The 18,558-nt window shown below is 44.6% G+C and overlaps 1 protein-coding gene across 4 annotated transcripts in view; it reads right to left on the reverse strand.

Annotated features, from left to right (window-relative positions):
• Positions 1–18,558, reverse strand: part of LOC144818885 (RNA exonuclease 1 homolog) — a 1,142,074-nt gene that overhangs the window by 711,413 nt on the left and 412,103 nt on the right. For all 4 annotated transcript variants that reach the window (XR_013607172.1, XR_013607173.1, XM_078676714.1 and 1 more), the window contains exon 7: positions 17,695–17,806. Coding sequence is in view for 2 of the 4 variants with exons in the window: in XM_078676714.1 (XP_078532840.1) it covers positions 17,695–17,806 (112 nt within the window). In the remaining 2 variants the exon portion in view is untranslated. The remainder of the gene's footprint in view (positions 1–17,694; positions 17,807–18,558) is intronic.

Genomic DNA, 18,558 nt, shown 5'->3' on the forward strand with positions numbered 1-18,558 from the left:
TGAAACCTCTCGCAGCCATCGCACGCCAGCACAACCTCAACATCATCTCTTACGCCGACGACACCCAGCTGATCCTCTCCCTCACCAGAGACCCCGACACCGCCAGAACCTGCCTACACGAAGGGATGAAAGACGTCGCCGAGTGGATGAAGGACAGCCGCCTGAAACTGAACTCGGACAAGACGGAAGTCCTCATCCTGGGATCTTCGCCCTCCGCCTGGGACGACTCTTGGTGGCCCCCAGCCCTGGGCACCGCACCCAAGCCAACCGACCACTCACGCAACCTGGGCTTCATCCTGGACCCCTCCCTCTCGATGACCAGACAAGTCAACGCCGTCTCCTCATCGTGCTTCAACACCCTGCATATGCTTCGCAAGATCTTCCGCTGGATCCCGACCGAGACCAGGAAGACTGTCACCCAGGCACTCGTCACCAGCCGACTGGACTACGGAAACGCCCTCTACGCCGGAACCACAGCCAAGCTACAGAAAAGACTTCAGCGCATCCAGAACGCCTCCGCTCGACTCATCCTGGATGTCCCCCGACGCAGCCACATCTCCAGCCACTTAAGAACCTGTACTGGCTCCCCGTCGACAAGAGGATCACGTTCCGGCTCCTCACCCACGCACACAAGTCTCTCCACGACCTGGGCTCCAAGTACCTCAACGACCGCCTGACCTTCTACACGCCCACCCGCCAGCTACGGTCCACCAGTCTCGCCCTCGCAGCTGTACCACGCATCCGAAGAGCCACCGCCGGAGGAAGATCCTTCTCCTACCTGGCTGCCAAGACTTGGAACTCCCTCCCCATCCACCTTCGGCTGACCCAGGACCATCTCGCCTTCATGAAACAACTCAAGACCTGGCTGTTCGAGCAGTAGCATACCCCTCCCCCCAAGCGCCTTGAGACCCTCCCGGGTGAGTACTAGTGCGCTATACAAATGGCATGATTGATTGATTGTATAGTACATGTAGTACTGTTGCGTTTAGGTTTGTTATGTCTAGATACGATGTGTAGCCGGCCTAGATTGGCCATGTAGCCCCTTCATTGTTGAGGGGACCTAGTCTGACATCTACTGGTGTATGTGGGAGGACATCTTGGAACCACATTGTAGGTTACTGATATGCGAGTGGTATTTCTAGATCCACATAAGCTGCGTAACTGTTGGGAACTTCTTGTACAGTGCACTCACGAAACGGTCTGCGCTGGCCATTAATTGAAGGAAATGTTACCCATGAATTGAATACCTCTGTGGTTTATCTACGTGAGCCCCTACTTAGACGGTAACATCTCCACCTGTAGCTTGGAGCCCATGATGGCCTTGAAACCCTTACGGATGAGGAGCCATGCCCTATAAGCCACCCGATTAATGATGTAGTAAAATTTGATAAACCGCATGACAACTATTTAATGGTTGTGCATTGGCCATGTTGACTTGTGGAATTCAGAGAAAGTAACTATAGTGGGGTGATCAGAGTCAAGCGTGAACAACCTACAGGCAAAAATAGGGGTTTCTTATTCAGCAGAAGAAGCTTTATCCCCAACACCACGGGCGTCTACAGTTAATTGGTAAGCAGGGTCTTTGGGCACACTTAAGAAAACTACTTGTAAGACCTATTAAATAGGTATCCAAACTAGAACAATGGTGGTGCCATGTCGTATGGTTCCTACGCCCAGTGAGACTGTGCATTTGGGCAACATAAGCATCAAAGGGATGAGAACGGATTCCCCACATACCATCGGAATATATTCACCTAATTCCTGGCTAGCTCAGAGCGCACCATCTGGACCCCTAAACTGACAAGGCACCGGATGGTGTCTGCAACCCCCAAACATGACTACCCTAATTCCCCCTACGAAATCGTGGAAACAAACTATACCCTTTTGTTTGTAACTTAAGCATGTCCAATGGGGTACACAAGCAATGCATACATGGAGTTTCAAATATTTATTGTGGCAAGTGAAATCTTGTGTAAATTCTATGCACTGCAACGATAATAGAATTAAGCAAACTAATGTCACCTGCATGACGGCACAGTAAACAGGATGAATAATTCAACCATTGGACAATTGTATTAGATTATATGACTACATATAATGGCACTCCTACCTAGCTTTGCCTATCCTAATGAGCACAGGTTTGCTAATCTGCAGGTCCCTTTGAGTGGTCTAACTCCCCATTTACTTGTGTGCTTGGATCATCAGACAGCCAGGTCTGGTGTACGGCAGGCCGCCATCCATTTCAGGATCGGTTTGGAATCCAGCTGAGCTAGAATTCAGGCACATAGTGACCACAACAATCGTGTTGGAATGCTCCTCTGCCTAAGCAAATGCTCCTGCGGTTTATATATTAAACTAAACCCATGCATTCAGTGCCTGAGCTCCAGACTGATCGCATCTTGTTTGTTCTATCCACCAAAGGCTGTTGTCTAACAGGCAACAATCCATAACATAGTTTGTGCAGAGTACTGGGAACCTTGTACAGAGTGATCTAAGAAATAGATCTACAGCTAGATGCACTGCACATGCACATTCACAGCTGATAGCAAGGGTGAAACAGGACCACAGGCAATTATGATGATGTGGTGGGCAACACAGGTTACAGTCATGCAGCACTGGTTAGATACTTAGTTGACTGGTACAAAGTAACGTTTGCTGCAGAACCACACATTTTAGATGTCATTATGCTTACCAACCAACAAGTGAATTTGATCCCTAGCTATGTTTCAGATTCAGTTTTGAAGAAGGTTGGTGTGGCGTACTTGCTTGCATAACGACAGAAGACAGGCTGGGTATATGTACTATGGCTACTCTATTTTTAATACCCTCTCTACCACCTTTGTTCCTTTATTACTGGTGGAGTTGGTCTCAACTCATGTTGCCCCTGAACAATAACATGCTGGGATATCTTGCTCTTCCCCACCCTTCCTGCCAGATCTGAGGCAAGAAGTGATTAAGTGTCCTGTGGACATGGGAAGTACTGCAGTTTGCTAGGGTCCTTATCCCACCACAGATTGGTCAAAACATTTTTACACTGGAAGGTACAGGTCTGTGATGCAGAGCAATCTGCTTGTGAAATGCTCAACCGGAAGACAGTTTTTTTACAGTTCGGCAGCACAGGTTCCAGTAGAGTTTCATTGACTGGCAGGAGAGGTTTTAGAGCCACAGAATCAACTAAAGGATTGGGCTCTCTAGACAACAACGTAATGTAAATTCCTCCATTGCCTTTGCACAATGGCCATGAATAAACTTCCTCTGATGGAAGGTCCAAAAGACAGAATTCCTCCGTATTAGGCCACAGGCAATTTGAAAGTCTAAGGCAGCATCAGTGTGATAAGGAAGATAACACTATGGGGAAATCAGCTTGTGACAGGGGTTGAACACCCTGCCCCCACCCTCGTATTATAGGGAGTGGCATAGGACCACATCTACTTAATGAGCAAGTTACTTGCCTTTGGTAATGCTCTTTCTGGTGGAGCCAATCTTACTGCAGATTCCTTACCTTCTAAATATTCACTAGGTGTCAGATTGCATCCAGAAATTTTCAGGAGAACCTTCGCATAACGCACGAACATTGTTCACCTATATAGGCACCACTCCTGTGCGTTGACATTAGGAACTTTCGAGGCTGTAAACGCCCCCAAACGCAGGGCCCTGTCAGCAAATCGATTATGCCAGTATTCAGATTCCTAGATTTGGGATCTTATTAATGGCTAGAGTCCAAATCACAGAACAGGGAGGATCAGAGCATTACCAAAGGTAAATAACGTGTTCTTCCTCTCACTGCAGAATCCTCACCCTTCAAATAGGTGGGTTTGTGAATGGACTCAAACCAAATAGTCCTGTCGAACTGAGCAGGCAAACTGCCCCTTTCGGCAGGTCTGGCTGTCCAGACAATAGTGCTTCATGACTGTATGGATAGATAGCCACGTAGCCAGCTGGCAAATGTCCAGGACAGGAACGCCGTGTGACCGCACAGTTGTAGCATATGCAAAAAGAACAATTGATTGACAGAATGCAGAACAATGTCATACATTCACCCCAGTAAAGAGATCTGTGCCTAAATCCATTGTTTACGCACCATGCCATTCCAGTTTGGACCCAGCCATATGCAAATAAGTCTTGGCCCTGCGCCCAATGGTAACAGTCCAGCCCGAACTACCAGGCCAGGTCCTCCCTGGACTGGAAACAAGCATCCTAGGACCGGTTTCGGGCTTTCAGCCCTCATCAGCCAGGATAGCTTGACTCCAGTGGCATGGACAGCACGGGACCCACGTCTGGGCATACCCGTCCCACTTGGGGTGACTAATGCAAAAAGAACAATTGACGGACAAACTGGGGTGGTGTGGTGAGCAAAAGAATGATCGATTTAAACCAGATCCTTGTGACTGGAGGTGAATGTTTGCATTATCCAACATTCCGTCCATCAATTGTTTCTTTTGCATAGGCTTCCCTAAATGGGAAGGGTACGCCCAGACGTGGGTCCCATGCTCACTTCACTGGATTCAAGCTAGCCTGGCTGATGAAGGGTGATGCCCTGAAATTGGTCCCAGAATGCTTGCTTCCGGTCCAGGGAGGACCTGGCTTGGCAGTTCGGGCAGGACTGTTCCCTCAAGGAACAGGGTTAAGGCCGATTTGCATATGGCTTAGTCGAAACTGGGGTGGTGTGGTGAGCAAAAGAATGAAGGATTTAACCCAGATCCTTGTAACTGGGGGTGAATATTTGCATTGTCAAACATTCTGTCCATCAATTGTTTCTTTTGCATACGCACAGCTGTAGCATATTTTGCCCATAGGGAATGAGCACGCAGTCCTTGCTGGTGCGGCATCTTGGCCACCGTTCTACGGATAAAGTTGAAACCAACCTCCGTGGCTTGAAAAATAAATCCTTATTTTGCCCAGAGAGTAAAGGGGGAGGGATAGTCCTATGGGACAGCCCCCTTTATGACAAATAGGACCTCCGGCAGCTTAACAATCTGACACTATAGACAGTTACAGGAGAACTTGACGACTCAAAAGATCACTTTCAGGATTAATGAGCTTAGATCTAGAGCCCTGGAAGAGGGCTGGAGATGTAGAAAGGAATTTGAGGTCCTTAACAAAAAAATAATGCAAGATTCTGAATATATTTGTCTTAACCAAAATACACAAGAATACATCTAATCCCCCTGGGCGTCCCATTATTTCTGACTGTGGATCGATTTTAGAACCACAGGCAAAATACATAGATGTGTTCCTAAAACCGTTTGTTGCGATGACTAAAGCATACATAAGGGTTTCTATGGATGTGATTAACAAAGTGGAAGGCCTTCCATTTGATGAAACCAGACAATATCTTGTGACCTATGACATAGAGGCACCTTCTACAAATATTCCACAAGACGAGGCACTTCTGTTACTAAAAGATATCCTTGATTCAAGACAGAATCCGCAAGAAGACCCTACAGAATTTCTGGTTTCCCTTGCCACCGTTTGTATGAAAAATAATTATATCTACAGATCAAGAGTGTTGCTATGGGGTGTTGCTTCTCTCCAGAAATAGCGAACCTAGTGATGGCTTACTTTTAGAATAATTGGAAATACAGTAACGAGAATCCATATTTTACAGTGGTTCCGTTACACTGATTATATCAAAGGTGACCATACCACGCTAGACTACTTTCAGGGATGGCTTCATGCTAGGAGTCTAGACCTCAAATTTATAATGAGCTGTGACACCCTAAAGTTTGACTTTTTAGATCTTTGGATACACAATCAGACAGGGAACTTTGAAGTAAGTTTATATACAAAGCCCACTGATGACAATACTCTGTTGCATTTAACGAACGGTCACCATAGTAAACTAAAAGAAAACTTGCCCTACAGACAATTACTCCGTATTCGGAGACCTTGCACGAATAAACAATACTATTTTGAAAATGCTGAAACCTTGATGAGCAAATTGATACCCTAAAAATCTGGTAAAAGTGGCGTTGACAAGGGCATGGTACACACCTAGAAAAACATTGCTTACTCCAAAAATACGCCCTGAAACTAATCCTCTCATACACGACCCCAAGGCTAATTAAGTTAAGAACATAATTGAGCAGAATTGTAAAGTATCAAGTCATTTAGACGTTCCTAAAACCGATGTTTTCGATCTGAAAGGGCATCAAACTATGCCAGCAGTTAAATAAAGCTGTATGTCTTCAGGCCCGGCTCCAGGAATTTGTATTTGGGTGGGCCAAGGGTGCATTTGGGTGGGCCACTGCGGGCACGATTTGTCGGATATGTGTCTAGGCAGACCTGCATCAGGGCCCTCCTTTATCTCTTCTTAGTCTACCAAGGCCCAGTAAAACGCACTCTTTTCCAAATCTTTCTAAATATTGTCACTCTCAAAAGTGCTTTTTCCATGTAATGTTCCTTTGAAGGGAAGAGGAGATTTCTGAGGTGGGAGTATCAGGCAAGTGACACTTCACGGGCTTCCTCTGTGGAAGAATCACTCTTCAAACCTACCTCCACCTGACCCTGGACTCTGCAAAGCACTCCCTTACAGGTTTGATTATACCCACTCCTCTCCAATGCACCTTATCTCACAGCTGACCTTGGGCCCCAACCCCATATCAGGCACCATCGGGCTCCACTTTCATTTTTCCTGGTAAAAACATTAGTAAAATCACCTTCAAACTTAAAACATTGAATATAGCAGTAAATATAATTAGCAGGCCCTTTAAAGTATGTTCCACAGTAGCCCTTATAACCCGACTGCTAATTAAATAAACAAAAACAGAAAGGCAATGACCGGGCCAGCTTCAGCGCTGATGCGAAAGTCTTTTTTGGCGCCGCACCAATATCCTTTCTCCGTAAATACCTTTACTACCACCTTCCAACAGTGCACCTCATCCCTCCATGGCCCCCCCTATTGACCTCCTCCTCGGATTCCCTCACTGCCACGCCACATGCCACAAGTGCCCCTCATCTCTCCCTAGCTCCCCCCTCCACCCCATGACTTCTTCCTCGGATTCCCTCACTACCGCCTTCCACCAGTACCCCTCATCACTCTGTAGCCCCTCCCCCTCAATACCTCATCCTCAGACTCCCTCATTACCACCCGCGCTCCTTATCTCTCCCTAGCTCCCCCCTCCACCCCATGACCTCTTCCTCGGATTCTCACTGCCACCCTCCACCAGTGCCCCTCATCTCTCTGTAGCCCCTCCCCCCTCATGACCTCTTCCTCATATTCCCTCACTGCCACCCTCCAACAGTGCCCCTCATTGCTCCATAGCCCCTCCCACTACCTCCTCCTCGGATTCCCTCACTGCCACCCTTCACCAGCGCCCCTCATCTCTCCGTAGCCCCCCCATGGACCACCTCCTCTGATTCCCTCACTGGCACCCTCCTCCAGTGCCCTCATCTCCTCATAGCCACTCTCTCATATGCATTTCATTTGTTGTATAGCGCTACTCATATCAGTGTAGTGTGTGTCAGTACTTTACACCACACACACATTATACAGAGACAATGAATCATAAAAGTATGTAAATCAGTCTACAGGGAATGTCACATTAGCCAATGAGGATTACAAGGTGTAGGAATCACGTCATCCATTTTGGTGGGCAGTATATTATAAAAGGGTTTGGTATGGGGAAACACAACCTTAGGATTTAAAAAGTATTCCATGGGGGTCAGCTTTACTGATAAAAATGTATCTCTGCCCAAACATACTTATAGTAGCAACATTAGAATAATGAAAGACTGAGGAAGTGCTAACTATATCACAAAACAAAAAAAGCAAAGTTCTAACTATACCTTCTGGTTTGTATGTAGCTCTTTGGTGACAGTTCATTGGTCACCGTCCTATGTTAGGAATGCAACTTCTGAACTGCAAGTAACACAAGGATCTCTGACAAAGGCAGTAACCCACTGGGCTTCCACATAAAATACAGTTCATCTGCATTTAAAAACTACTAACAGACAAATAATTGCTCTCCAGCAGGATCATTCATCACCAGCGTTATCTGGGCATTTTGTATGTTATAATTGTTGTCCTGCATCAGGCATGATAATGATAAAAAACTGTTTAAAAGAAGCGCACATGAAGTATGTATTGTGCTGGGCCTGTGCAGATTTTTAAAAGAAAAACAAATAGTAACACATTCGCTTACCTACTACTCCATTAGTCAAACTTGGTGTCACAGGCAGCCTGATGTGATAAGCAGCTGCAGGGGTCAGGAAAGGTGAATGGGAATAAACAAACTTTTTTTCTCCTGTGCTGCATAGAAAAAGAAATATCCAGCAGCAGAACAGTAGGCAAAGGTTACCCATGTCAAAGAAAGGATTTGTTGTATTTCGCCATGTGGAGATGTGAAGGGGTGAAAAAATAAACAAAGCCTCGTTTGTATGTAAATGGTCTTTTAAAGACCTGTGAAGTACTAGGGTGCGGCATCGATTATCTCAACAAAAACTGTCTGTGTGTGTGCGCCCTCGGGAAGCTGTCTCAGCCCGGGCGCACACACACACAGACACCCGTTGAAGTCAATGCCGGCGCGCGCCTGCCTTCAAGCCCTCACTGCGAGGGCCAAGGCTCCTGTTTGGGTGAGCCAGGCTCATGTTTGGGTGAGCCAGGCTCATGTTTGGGTGGGCCTGGCCCACCGGGCCTGTATGTCTTACAGAAAACACAAATGGCTTGAGGAGAATGCTGGGGCTTCCCCTAATAAGTGAACACTATAAATATAACAATTGTGCGATATGCCAATTCATCAAAGACACAAACTAGATTAAAATTCAGGGCAAAGTGCACCATCACACTAAATTCTCGAACGGTAACACTAAAAATGTTATTCATTGTGTCCAGTATCCTTGCGAATTGTTCTACATTGAACAGACTACTCAACCAGTCAAAACAAGGGTTCTACAACACAGATCAAGAATAAGAGGTTCAGTACAGGGTGCCCCACTCGTACAACATTACCAATAACTTAAACATACAGAAAAGGACATCCAGTGGTCGGTACCATTTGTATTCGTAATAGCCAACGAGGATGTAACGAGGATGTAATACCGAGTCAGTCCTAAACAGGACAGAAGATAGAATGATCGAAATATATGGGACAGCCACAAAGGGCCTCAATGAATTTGATGAAATGCGGGATCTTGTCTGAACCAAATTGTTTGGTAATTAACTGTGCTTTCTCTAACTATCACTTCTGCGGTTATAACAATGATTTTGACTGCTATTACAATGATTTTGACTAGAGACCACGTATGGAATGTGTACCAATCCATGATAATTGTTTTTTAACTTGGTATATGATGTATATTGGAATTATTTTTCTTCATCTAGATTGGAAAACACCAAAAAAGATATAATAGTAAACACTCATGAAAATGCTCATTTGTGTGGTTTGCTAGACACCCGACTCTAGGCATGGATAACCCCATCGAATTTATAACGTGTTCTCAAGAGAAAGGAGCATCAGATCAGCCTTTAATCACTTATCTATCTAGTATGGCGGACTTGACAACGCTAGAAGGACGTGGAGTTGTGGTGTTGAAACGGGGCCACACTTACATTAGCACACCCCGTACCTCCCATACTGGCACAATCAATTGTTGATCGAAATACAACCTTGACAGTTTACGATGGTTTTAATCACTCAAGGCTGGCCAAAGCAGTCTCTGTCCTATTGTAACATGTGAAGCAAAAAACCTTCCCCGTTCGAAAGGAGTCCTCACAAACGACGACTTGGAGTCCAGACGGGATTAACGAAGGAAATAGGTTGTCGCATATGAAATAGAATGGCAAAGCATTTATTGCTCAGGTGTCTGACTTCTTGCGGATGTTGCGACAGTGCACATTACGATCTATACTGGAAAAATATGGAATTTAGGATTACCACGGAGCGGCTCGCAGGATAGCAGAGCCAGCATTAACCTTTGAGCAGTAACTGGTTTTACTTGTTGAGCATTTTTACTTATTTGTATCTTTTTGAGCACTATACGAGGTATATAATTGCTGGCGAGACTCGTGCCTGCTATTTCTAGACATGGAAGCATGCATAGATACACCCTCACAAGAGCATATATAATACACTTTGGCTTGCTATACTTATCCTGGAAAAGAAGGTTAGATAAGGGATTTTGCCACAGGTGCAAATTGCGATCACGCACATTCAAAAGAGTTTTAATTGGGCTTTTCCAATATCTGCATATATTATAAGGTCGTGTGGATGTCAGCTCTGACAATCTAAGTGTTTTGGTGTTGACATTGGGTCTCAATGATTAGACTTGCTGGTAAGGTGCACCTTTATAGTAAAAAGGCACCCCTCTGGATGTTCAATATATATTACATTACTTTGCAGGTGTTTTTTCTCTTATGTCTCAATTGATGGGGCTGAAACGTGTTGATTTTCTTTAGTTGAAAAAGTCCCGCTTTTGAAATTTAAATAACTTAAGGATTTTGATGCAAAGTTTGAGGGCTGGACTTTCCCTCATGTGTGTACCCTAAATGGATTACCTTCCATATGGACTGTTGTCGATATAAGAATTACAAACCTATTTTGTTACAACACGCTGGAAGATAGATAAGAATCATATACATTTGGTGTACAGTGAATGTGTGTTTTGTTCTTTTATGTTATGTGTAAATGGTGCATATTTGGTTGTGTTACTGTACAAATGTTTAGTGTATACACCTTTTTAAGAGAAACAAGGAGGAATGGTTTCTGCTTGTGAATAAGTTCAAATAAATGACGGTTTGTAAAGTCATATAAAGTGCCAGGGAGGGATTCATTTGTATTTTCATGTCCATATTTGGGATATAAGTTGTTCCCACAATATACCAGTTTGTTTTCTGTATCCTGAGCCCAGGTTTGGTGGGATTAATAGGGCATACCCCAATATATCTGTATCTCTAAGCCCCATGTAGCAGATTTTAAGCAGAGCTTTATTCAGTGAGACATGGTCCTCTTCTGCATGGCCTTGCCTTTTCTCGCTCCAGCAAACCCCACAAAGAGCTGATCGTCCACCTGGTGTTCTCTGTTGCAATCAATGTAAAAACTCAGTTCCCAAATGGGGTACAAGCAATGGAGTCCCTCTTCTCACTTAGAGCGGTGACGCAGAGTGCAAAATTTCAACAGTGATATTTTGAACCACGTGGAACCGAGTCACAGCTCCGGTAAACAAAAGAAGCTGGGTATGCAAAACCAGGTTGTCGGAGGGTAGTGTAAGGCAGAGGGACAGAGCCCGATGCTTACTTACCCACCACACCGATGTTATGGCGGCAAGAAATACAGTCTTAAGAACGAGAAGCTGTGAAGGGAAGCTATGAAGTGGCTCAAAGAGAGTGCACATCAAACATGTGAGGACCAAGTTAAAGTCCCACTGTGGCATGACAAATGGAGTCGGAGGCACCAAATATTGTAATGCTTTTTAAAATGTATCAAAACAGGTGATTTAAATAACGAGGGCTGGTCCGGCAACAGTAAGAAGGCAGAAAGATCTGAAAGAGGTCCTTTAATTGTGCCCAAAGCAATGCCATGCCAGTAAATGGATAGAACAGTAAATGGATAGAACAAACAAAACATTAGCTAACTTGGCTGGTGAGGGTCTGATGTGTGCCACACCAAACCACAAATTTGTTCCAATAACAGATGTACACAGTTTTTGAGGAGTGACAACTGGCTGCCAAGATTACATCAACCATCTACAGAGGAACATTGAAGGTTTTCCGCCACTGCTGCTCAATCTCCAAGGATGAAGGTGGAGATAGTTAAGGCCTGGATGCAAGAACCTGCTCTGTTGCAGCAACAAGCAGATCTTCCCACTGGGGCACACTGATAGGACAGACACTCATGTCCAGAAGTTCTTGATGCCATACTCTCCATGACCTACTAGGATGACTTGTGGCCTACTTGGCCCTGATCTGGTCCGAACCTGGGTCAGAAGAGGTATTGGTGGGCAGGCGTACAGCAGTCCTGAGTTCCACTCTAGGTAAAAGCGTCTCCTAGAGAAACACCTTGGAAACTCTGTGTTAAACTGTTGACATTGCATGTTCTCAGCAATGGGGAAAAGATCGAGCCAATGTGCTCTTTATGCACATAGAGACAGTGCGTCACCTCCAGGAGTAGCTGTTACTAATGATCTGCGAGGCAAAAACTGCAGCATTAGTCTGCCCTGGTGTTCAAAGACCCCGCCAGGTGGTTGACCACGAAAATGATCCACCCTGATTGTCCAGCCATTTCTAGAGGCACAACGCCTTCTGGCACTGGTTCCATTTCCCTGCCCTGTTTGCTGCAGTACCACATGGAGATGGTGCTGTTCATGAGCATCTAAACCACCCTTCCCTTACTGTACAGCAGTAAGGCTTTCAACAATTGGTGGATTGCCCTCCACTCAAAGAGGTTGATGTGGAGCTGGGCTTCTGCCAGAGATGAAGGCCTCCGATCGCCACCTCTCAAAGGTGGCAGCCCCAACCCACAAGCGATACATCCACTGTTGCTATGGGTGGGGAAAAGAGGGAGATCTGCTGCTGACCCAATCACAATCCAGCAACCACCACAGCAGATCTGTTGCAATTTCCTTTGCAATCAAGACGTGGTCCGAACAGTCCCCTTGATGTTGGGCCAGAGAGACTTAAGATTCCACTGGAGAGCCCACACACGACCCTTGGTGTGCCTGACCAATAGGATGCAGGAGGCCCTCAGTGCCAGGAGACTCCGTCTACCTCACTGAAATCCAGGACAGCGGTTGAAACATTGCAACCATAGCCTGAATTTCCAGGATCTGACTTTCCGGGGAAAAAGGCACAGAAGCAGCCCATGTGGAGAATGGCTAGGACCAAAGGAAACACCTGCAAAGGAGTTGGTGTGTCTTTAGCATGTTGATAGAACCCCAAAGATGTCTGGAGAGGCATCGTAGTCTAAAGGTGGCTTACTACTGCCTAAGGCAAGACTTACTTCATGCAGCCAGTCCTTGAAGTAGGGGAACTGAAACCTCTGACCTCCAAAGATGTGCTACAATCACCACCATCGCTTTCGCAAACACCGAAGGGCGATGGTAAGAGCAAAGGGGAGCACAGAGTACTGGAAATGCTCCTGTCCCACCATGAACCTCCGATATCGCCTCTAGGCCGGCAGGACGGGAAAGTAAAAATAAGCATCTTGCAGGTCCAACACTATCATCCAGTTAGACCAGACCTGCGCTAAGATGACCATCTTGAATTTGTCGTTCTGGAGTAAAGCACTGGGAGGGTGGGGAATTAATATAGGAGAAAAACCTCTGTCTTTCTGTGGTACCAGGAAGTAGCAGAACTAGCAACCACAAACCAATTCTGATGCAGGCACCCTCTCTATAACATCTATGGCCGACAGGGCTTGCATTTCCCGCCATAAACCAGGCGGGATGGTACTCAGTTGTTCCTAGTATGGTGGAAGGTTTAGCATTGCGACCATGAAGGGTAGGACATAACCTTTCTTTACAATGTGCAGGACCCACACTTTTCCGATGAGATAGCATGTCAACCCAGAAAAAATAGTTGGATCCTGCCACCAACCAGGTAGCTGTTCTCCCAAAAAAAAGGTTTTAAATCACACTAAAGAGGTTCTGCAGGAGGGGCCACGGAGGAGGGGGAGAGAGAGATGAAGACATGAAAGGTTGACTAGCACACTGTCCTTGTATGTGGGGCCAATTGGTGCCATGGCCACAAATAGGTTTGGAATCTTGCTGAGGCTGAAATAGCTGTCTGTAGGGGATGGTTTGCAGCTATTATCCCGCATTTTTTATCCCGCGGACTTTCAGGCCGCATACTATGATACCGCAAGGTCATTGACCCCGCATACCATCATCCCGCATTTTTTTTAAACGCATGTGCTTTTATCACGCATGCCTTTACAACGAAATACGTTGTAAAGGCATGTATGGTAAATGCATTTGCGTTGTAAACCACGACGATGAGAGAGGTAAGTGGGTTTGGGTTAAATTTTTAGGGGTGGGGGTCGTGCTGGGGTAGTGATTGTGTAGTGTAGTGTTGTGTTAGTGTAGTGTAGTGTAGTGGTGGTTGTTTAGTGTAGGGTCGTGCTGGGGGAAGTGTTAAAGGGGTTAGGGTAGTGTTGTAGTGTTTGTATACTGTAGGGTCATGCTGGGGTGTAGGGTTTTGGGTAGAGTTGTAGTGTTTGCGTAGTGTAGGGTCATGCTGGGTGTAGTGTTTTAGGGTAGTGTTGTAGTGTTTCCGTAGTGTAGGGTCCTGCTGGGGTGTAGTGTTTTGGGGTGTAGTGTTTTATGGTGTAGGGTAGTGTTGTAGTGTAGGGTCATGCTGGGGTGTAGTGGTTTAGGGTTTTGGGTAGTGTAGTGTAGGGTCATGCTGGGGGTAGTGTTTTAGGGTTTTGGGTAGTGTAGGGTCATGCTGGGGGTAGTGTTTTAGGGTTTTGGGTAGTGTTGTAGTGTCATGCTAGGGGAAGTGTTATAGGGTTTAGGGTAGTGTTGTAGTGTAGGGTCATGCAGGGGGTAGTGTTTTAGGGTAGTGTTTGTGTAGTGTAGGGTCATGCTGCGGTGTAGTGTTTTAGGGTTTAGGGTAGTGTTGTAGTGTTTGCATAGTGTAGGGTCATGCTGGGTGTAGTGTTTTAGGGTTTAGGGAAGCGTTGTAGTGTTTGCGTAGTGTAGGGTCATGCTGGGGTGTAGTGTTTTAGAGTTTAGGGTAGTGTTGTAGTGTTTGTGTAGTGTAGGGTTATGCTGGGGGTAGTGTTGTAGTGTTTGTGTAGAGTAGGGTCCTGATGAGGTGAAATGTTTTAGGGTGTAGGGTAGTGTTGTAGTGTTTGTGTAGTCTAGGGTCATGCTGGGGTGTAGTGGTTTAGGGTAGTATTGTAGTGTTTGTGTAGGGTCATGCTGGTTGTAGTGTATTAAGGTAGTGTTGTAGTGTTTGTGTAGGGAAGTAAAGTGCTTTATGGTAGTGTTGGGGGGTCGTGCTGGGTAGTGTAAATGTAGGTAATGGACTGTGTGTCAAGGGTGGGTGGTGCAGGGGTAATACATTAGAGTGTAGTGTAAGGTAGGGTAGGGTACGGTTACCTACCTTTACTACTTTTACAACAAGTATACCTTTAACATGCATTTGAAAGGCAACAACCTAGGCAACTAATTTCTAAAATACATTAATGGTAAATTAAATAGACAATTGGCTGAGGCTGACTGTAAGACTTGAGTGTTTTTATTTAACAGTTACACAGTTAATAAATCATTACTATAACACAATCATACAAGTTAAAATTCCATACAAGATTATAAAACAAGAACAAATGAAGACATAAGTTAAAAATATATTCTTCAGTGGTAAATCAGTGGCGAAAAAATGCATGCCTTTTCGTTTTAAAGGCATGCGTGCTAAAGGTATATTCGTTTTAAAAGTTTGCGATCTCTTAGTTTGCGGACTAATAGTATTTGCGGGATTATTTTTGCGGGATGATGGTATGCGGGATGTTTTTATGCGGGCTAACGTAATATATTCGTAGGGGATGCCCCTCGCCATGGCCGTGGAAAGAACTAAAGGACTGACGCAACTGACGTGGCGGAGCAGATAAGCCCAAAGAGCCAGGTATGGCCCTGCTTTCCCTAAAGTGCTGCAGAGTGGAATCTACTTTGTCCTCGAACAGGTGAGTCCCTTCAAATGGCATTTTCATAAGTATTGACTGGACATCGCTCAAAAAACCAACAGACGGCAGCCATACGTATTGACAAATATGAATGCTAGCGCCAATGGCCTGCCATATGCAGTCCATGGTATCCACGTCACAACAATCTGAATTAGGCAGCATTGTGGTCCTCCTGTACAGCTTGGGTTATGCAGGGAGAAGTCTTTCAGGACACCTGAGAGGATTTGAACAACAGTTCCAGAGAGCATGGAAGTAATGGCTGAGCAGGTAATTGGCACTGGTGGACCCGATGGTCAAGCTAGTCGAAGAAAATACCCCTTCCCAAAGGTCTCTACCCTTTCAGACTTCCTAACCAGGGGAGTTGTCTGTAAAGTGCTTGGGTTCGCCCAACTGGTAAAAGCCTGCACCACCACACTCTAGGGTAAGTGCTGAGATAAAAAAAAAAAAGGAAAAGAAAAAAAGAAAATCGGGAAGTGGTGGCATTTGCTTTGCGGGGAAGGATTTGGGGAGCCAGAGCACGGTTTGGCTCAGGCCCCTAAAGAAGACTCTCAGCAAGTGCCTCATTAAAAGAAAGGAGGGTCTCGGTATTGGCCTGCCCTGCCTGGAGTACATCAGGTCATTGGTTCTGCCTTCTAAGGTAGGAAGTTGGAGATCGATAACTTCCTCTGCTGTCTTCATTACCCCCACAAATGAAGTAGTTTCTTCAGTGGCAGGACGTGGGGGTGAAAGATGACCAGCATCAGGAGAGGTTTCAAGACCGTTGGTAAATTGTAGATCATACCAGCTGTCGTCGTGACAGCGGAGCAGACTGTTTTGGATAGGAGTGGTTTTGGATAGGAGTGGGGTAGACTGTTTTGGCTAGGAGCGGGGCAGATTGGAGTGGGGTAAGTGTTTTGAATTGGAGTGGGATGGACTGGATTGATCTGGGGTGGATTGGATTGGTCTGGGGTGGTTTGGTGTAGGACGAGGTGACTTGGAGTGGGGTTGCTTGGGGGTATACTGCATGAATATGTGTTAAAGCATCATTTCAGAAATTACACAATGTTTCTTTGCAATAAAATAGTACTCATCTTTTGAGGAACGCGCCCACAAGCAAAAACTAAAGAAAATTAATGCAAAGTGAGAAAAGACTTGGCAAAATTAAAGAAAGTTAACTACAGAAAATTATCTTAGCCATTTTGTTTGTCCTGCTGGGCATGTTTTTGGCAGCCGTACGCCTCCTGTTTGCAGGGCACTAAAAGTTAAGCAGAACAAAATAGAACCTCAATCACATCTGGAGCATCGGAGGGGCACTGATGTGCTTGGTTCCTGATCCACAGAGAGGAACAGTAATGTTAGGCCAGCCCTAACAAATTAAGAGGCTGCAAACAAGGATGCCAGGCAAGCCAACAAACAGTAAGCAACGGGCGGGCTCCAAGCCCTTTTTTTGTTAACTGTTTCGCAAGCGAGACGCATACGCTAGTGCATGCTCTTGCAGGAGAAACCCTAAAAAAAAAAAATTCAAATGGAAGAAAAATACATAAGTACAAGTAAATCCTTCTTCTGAGAAAAGCCAATTTTGTAACTACAAACAATTTACAGTATAACTCCAGGCTATACTGGCCCGATTATTTTTTTTGTCCCAACAGAAACACACTAAAAAGTCAAATGCGTTTTAAAGCTCCAACATTCAATCTTATCTTTTACACACATGCTTCTTTTCAGAGATTTTTAAAATAAAAATGGCATATAATGTTTATGATTATCAAAGAAGCATAACTAATTCCTCCTTTGTTATTTACAGTTATTTATTGGGTAACAAAGAGAACCATGCAAAGCATTTTTGCTTAATGTCATACGTATATTCTTTGCTGGTATGATTTAAAAACAAATGGAAGCCGCGTGATACAATATTGAATTATATTTTGGGACTCGACGGGCTTTAACATCGGACTTAGGTGAATCCTTATACATAACTTTTGAGAAAGACTACAGAATTAATAGTTGCATGCAAATAAAAATAGTTATTAATAGATAAACTCTTTAGAATCAAACAGCAAGATTCATATGTGAGAAACATATGTGGGTTACTTACTATCTGAAGATAAATTCTGATCACGCAGCTTCTTAAGGGTATTTACACTGATATTCAGATACATATTTCTGCTGCCACATCTATCATAAATTCCTTTTTCCTCAGTAAGTGCCTACGTAAAAAAAAAAACACTGATTAGGTATTTTTTTGTTCTAATATCTTTATTAGTTTGAGAGAAGAAATATAAACAATTAAAATACCATAATAAGCAATACAACCAAAAAGAGTTACACAAATAAATAGATAAATAAGCATTCAACAGTATAGATACAAGCAAAAAGAGTTGAACATTGGATTGGATTGGACACCCTAGAATACACTTAAATCCACTGTTCGAACGTATCAATTTCCTTGGAAGACAAAAGGACGCTAAGGTTTCCACCTTACAATGGTGAGAAAGAGCAACTATGGTGTAAGTTATGTATGAGAAATTACCCAGGGTGGCACTACAATCTGCACTGTCCACTCCATGCAAGAATGTGGTGAGAGCAACACAAAAGCTAAAAAGGAAGAGGAATAGGAGGAAACTCTTACCCGTGGTCATATTTCTCCATTGGAAGCATCACATTAAATGTACTGCTTTTGTCCTTAAGACACACGTTATGAAAAAAATAATGTCCTGTAAATAAATACTGTAATTTAAATGGTTTACTGTGCAGGTGCCATCCACCAACACGTTGCTGGCTTTATAAATGGCCATCCAAAATGACGTACAGAATGACGTTATAGCGTTATACTGTCCTTAAACACATTTCCAGTAAGAAAGGCTACTCCATGAACGAAACCCTACTTCCCGCAATGAGAAAAATGAGGGAACATTTTTCCGCATATGTACAATATACTGTGCATAGGTGTCCAGTAACA

Source organism: Lissotriton helveticus, chromosome 2_1 (genome assembly GCF_964261635.1).
Source record: "Lissotriton helveticus chromosome 2_1, aLisHel1.1, whole genome shotgun sequence".
NCBI lineage: Eukaryota > Metazoa > Chordata > Amphibia > Caudata > Salamandridae > Lissotriton > Lissotriton helveticus.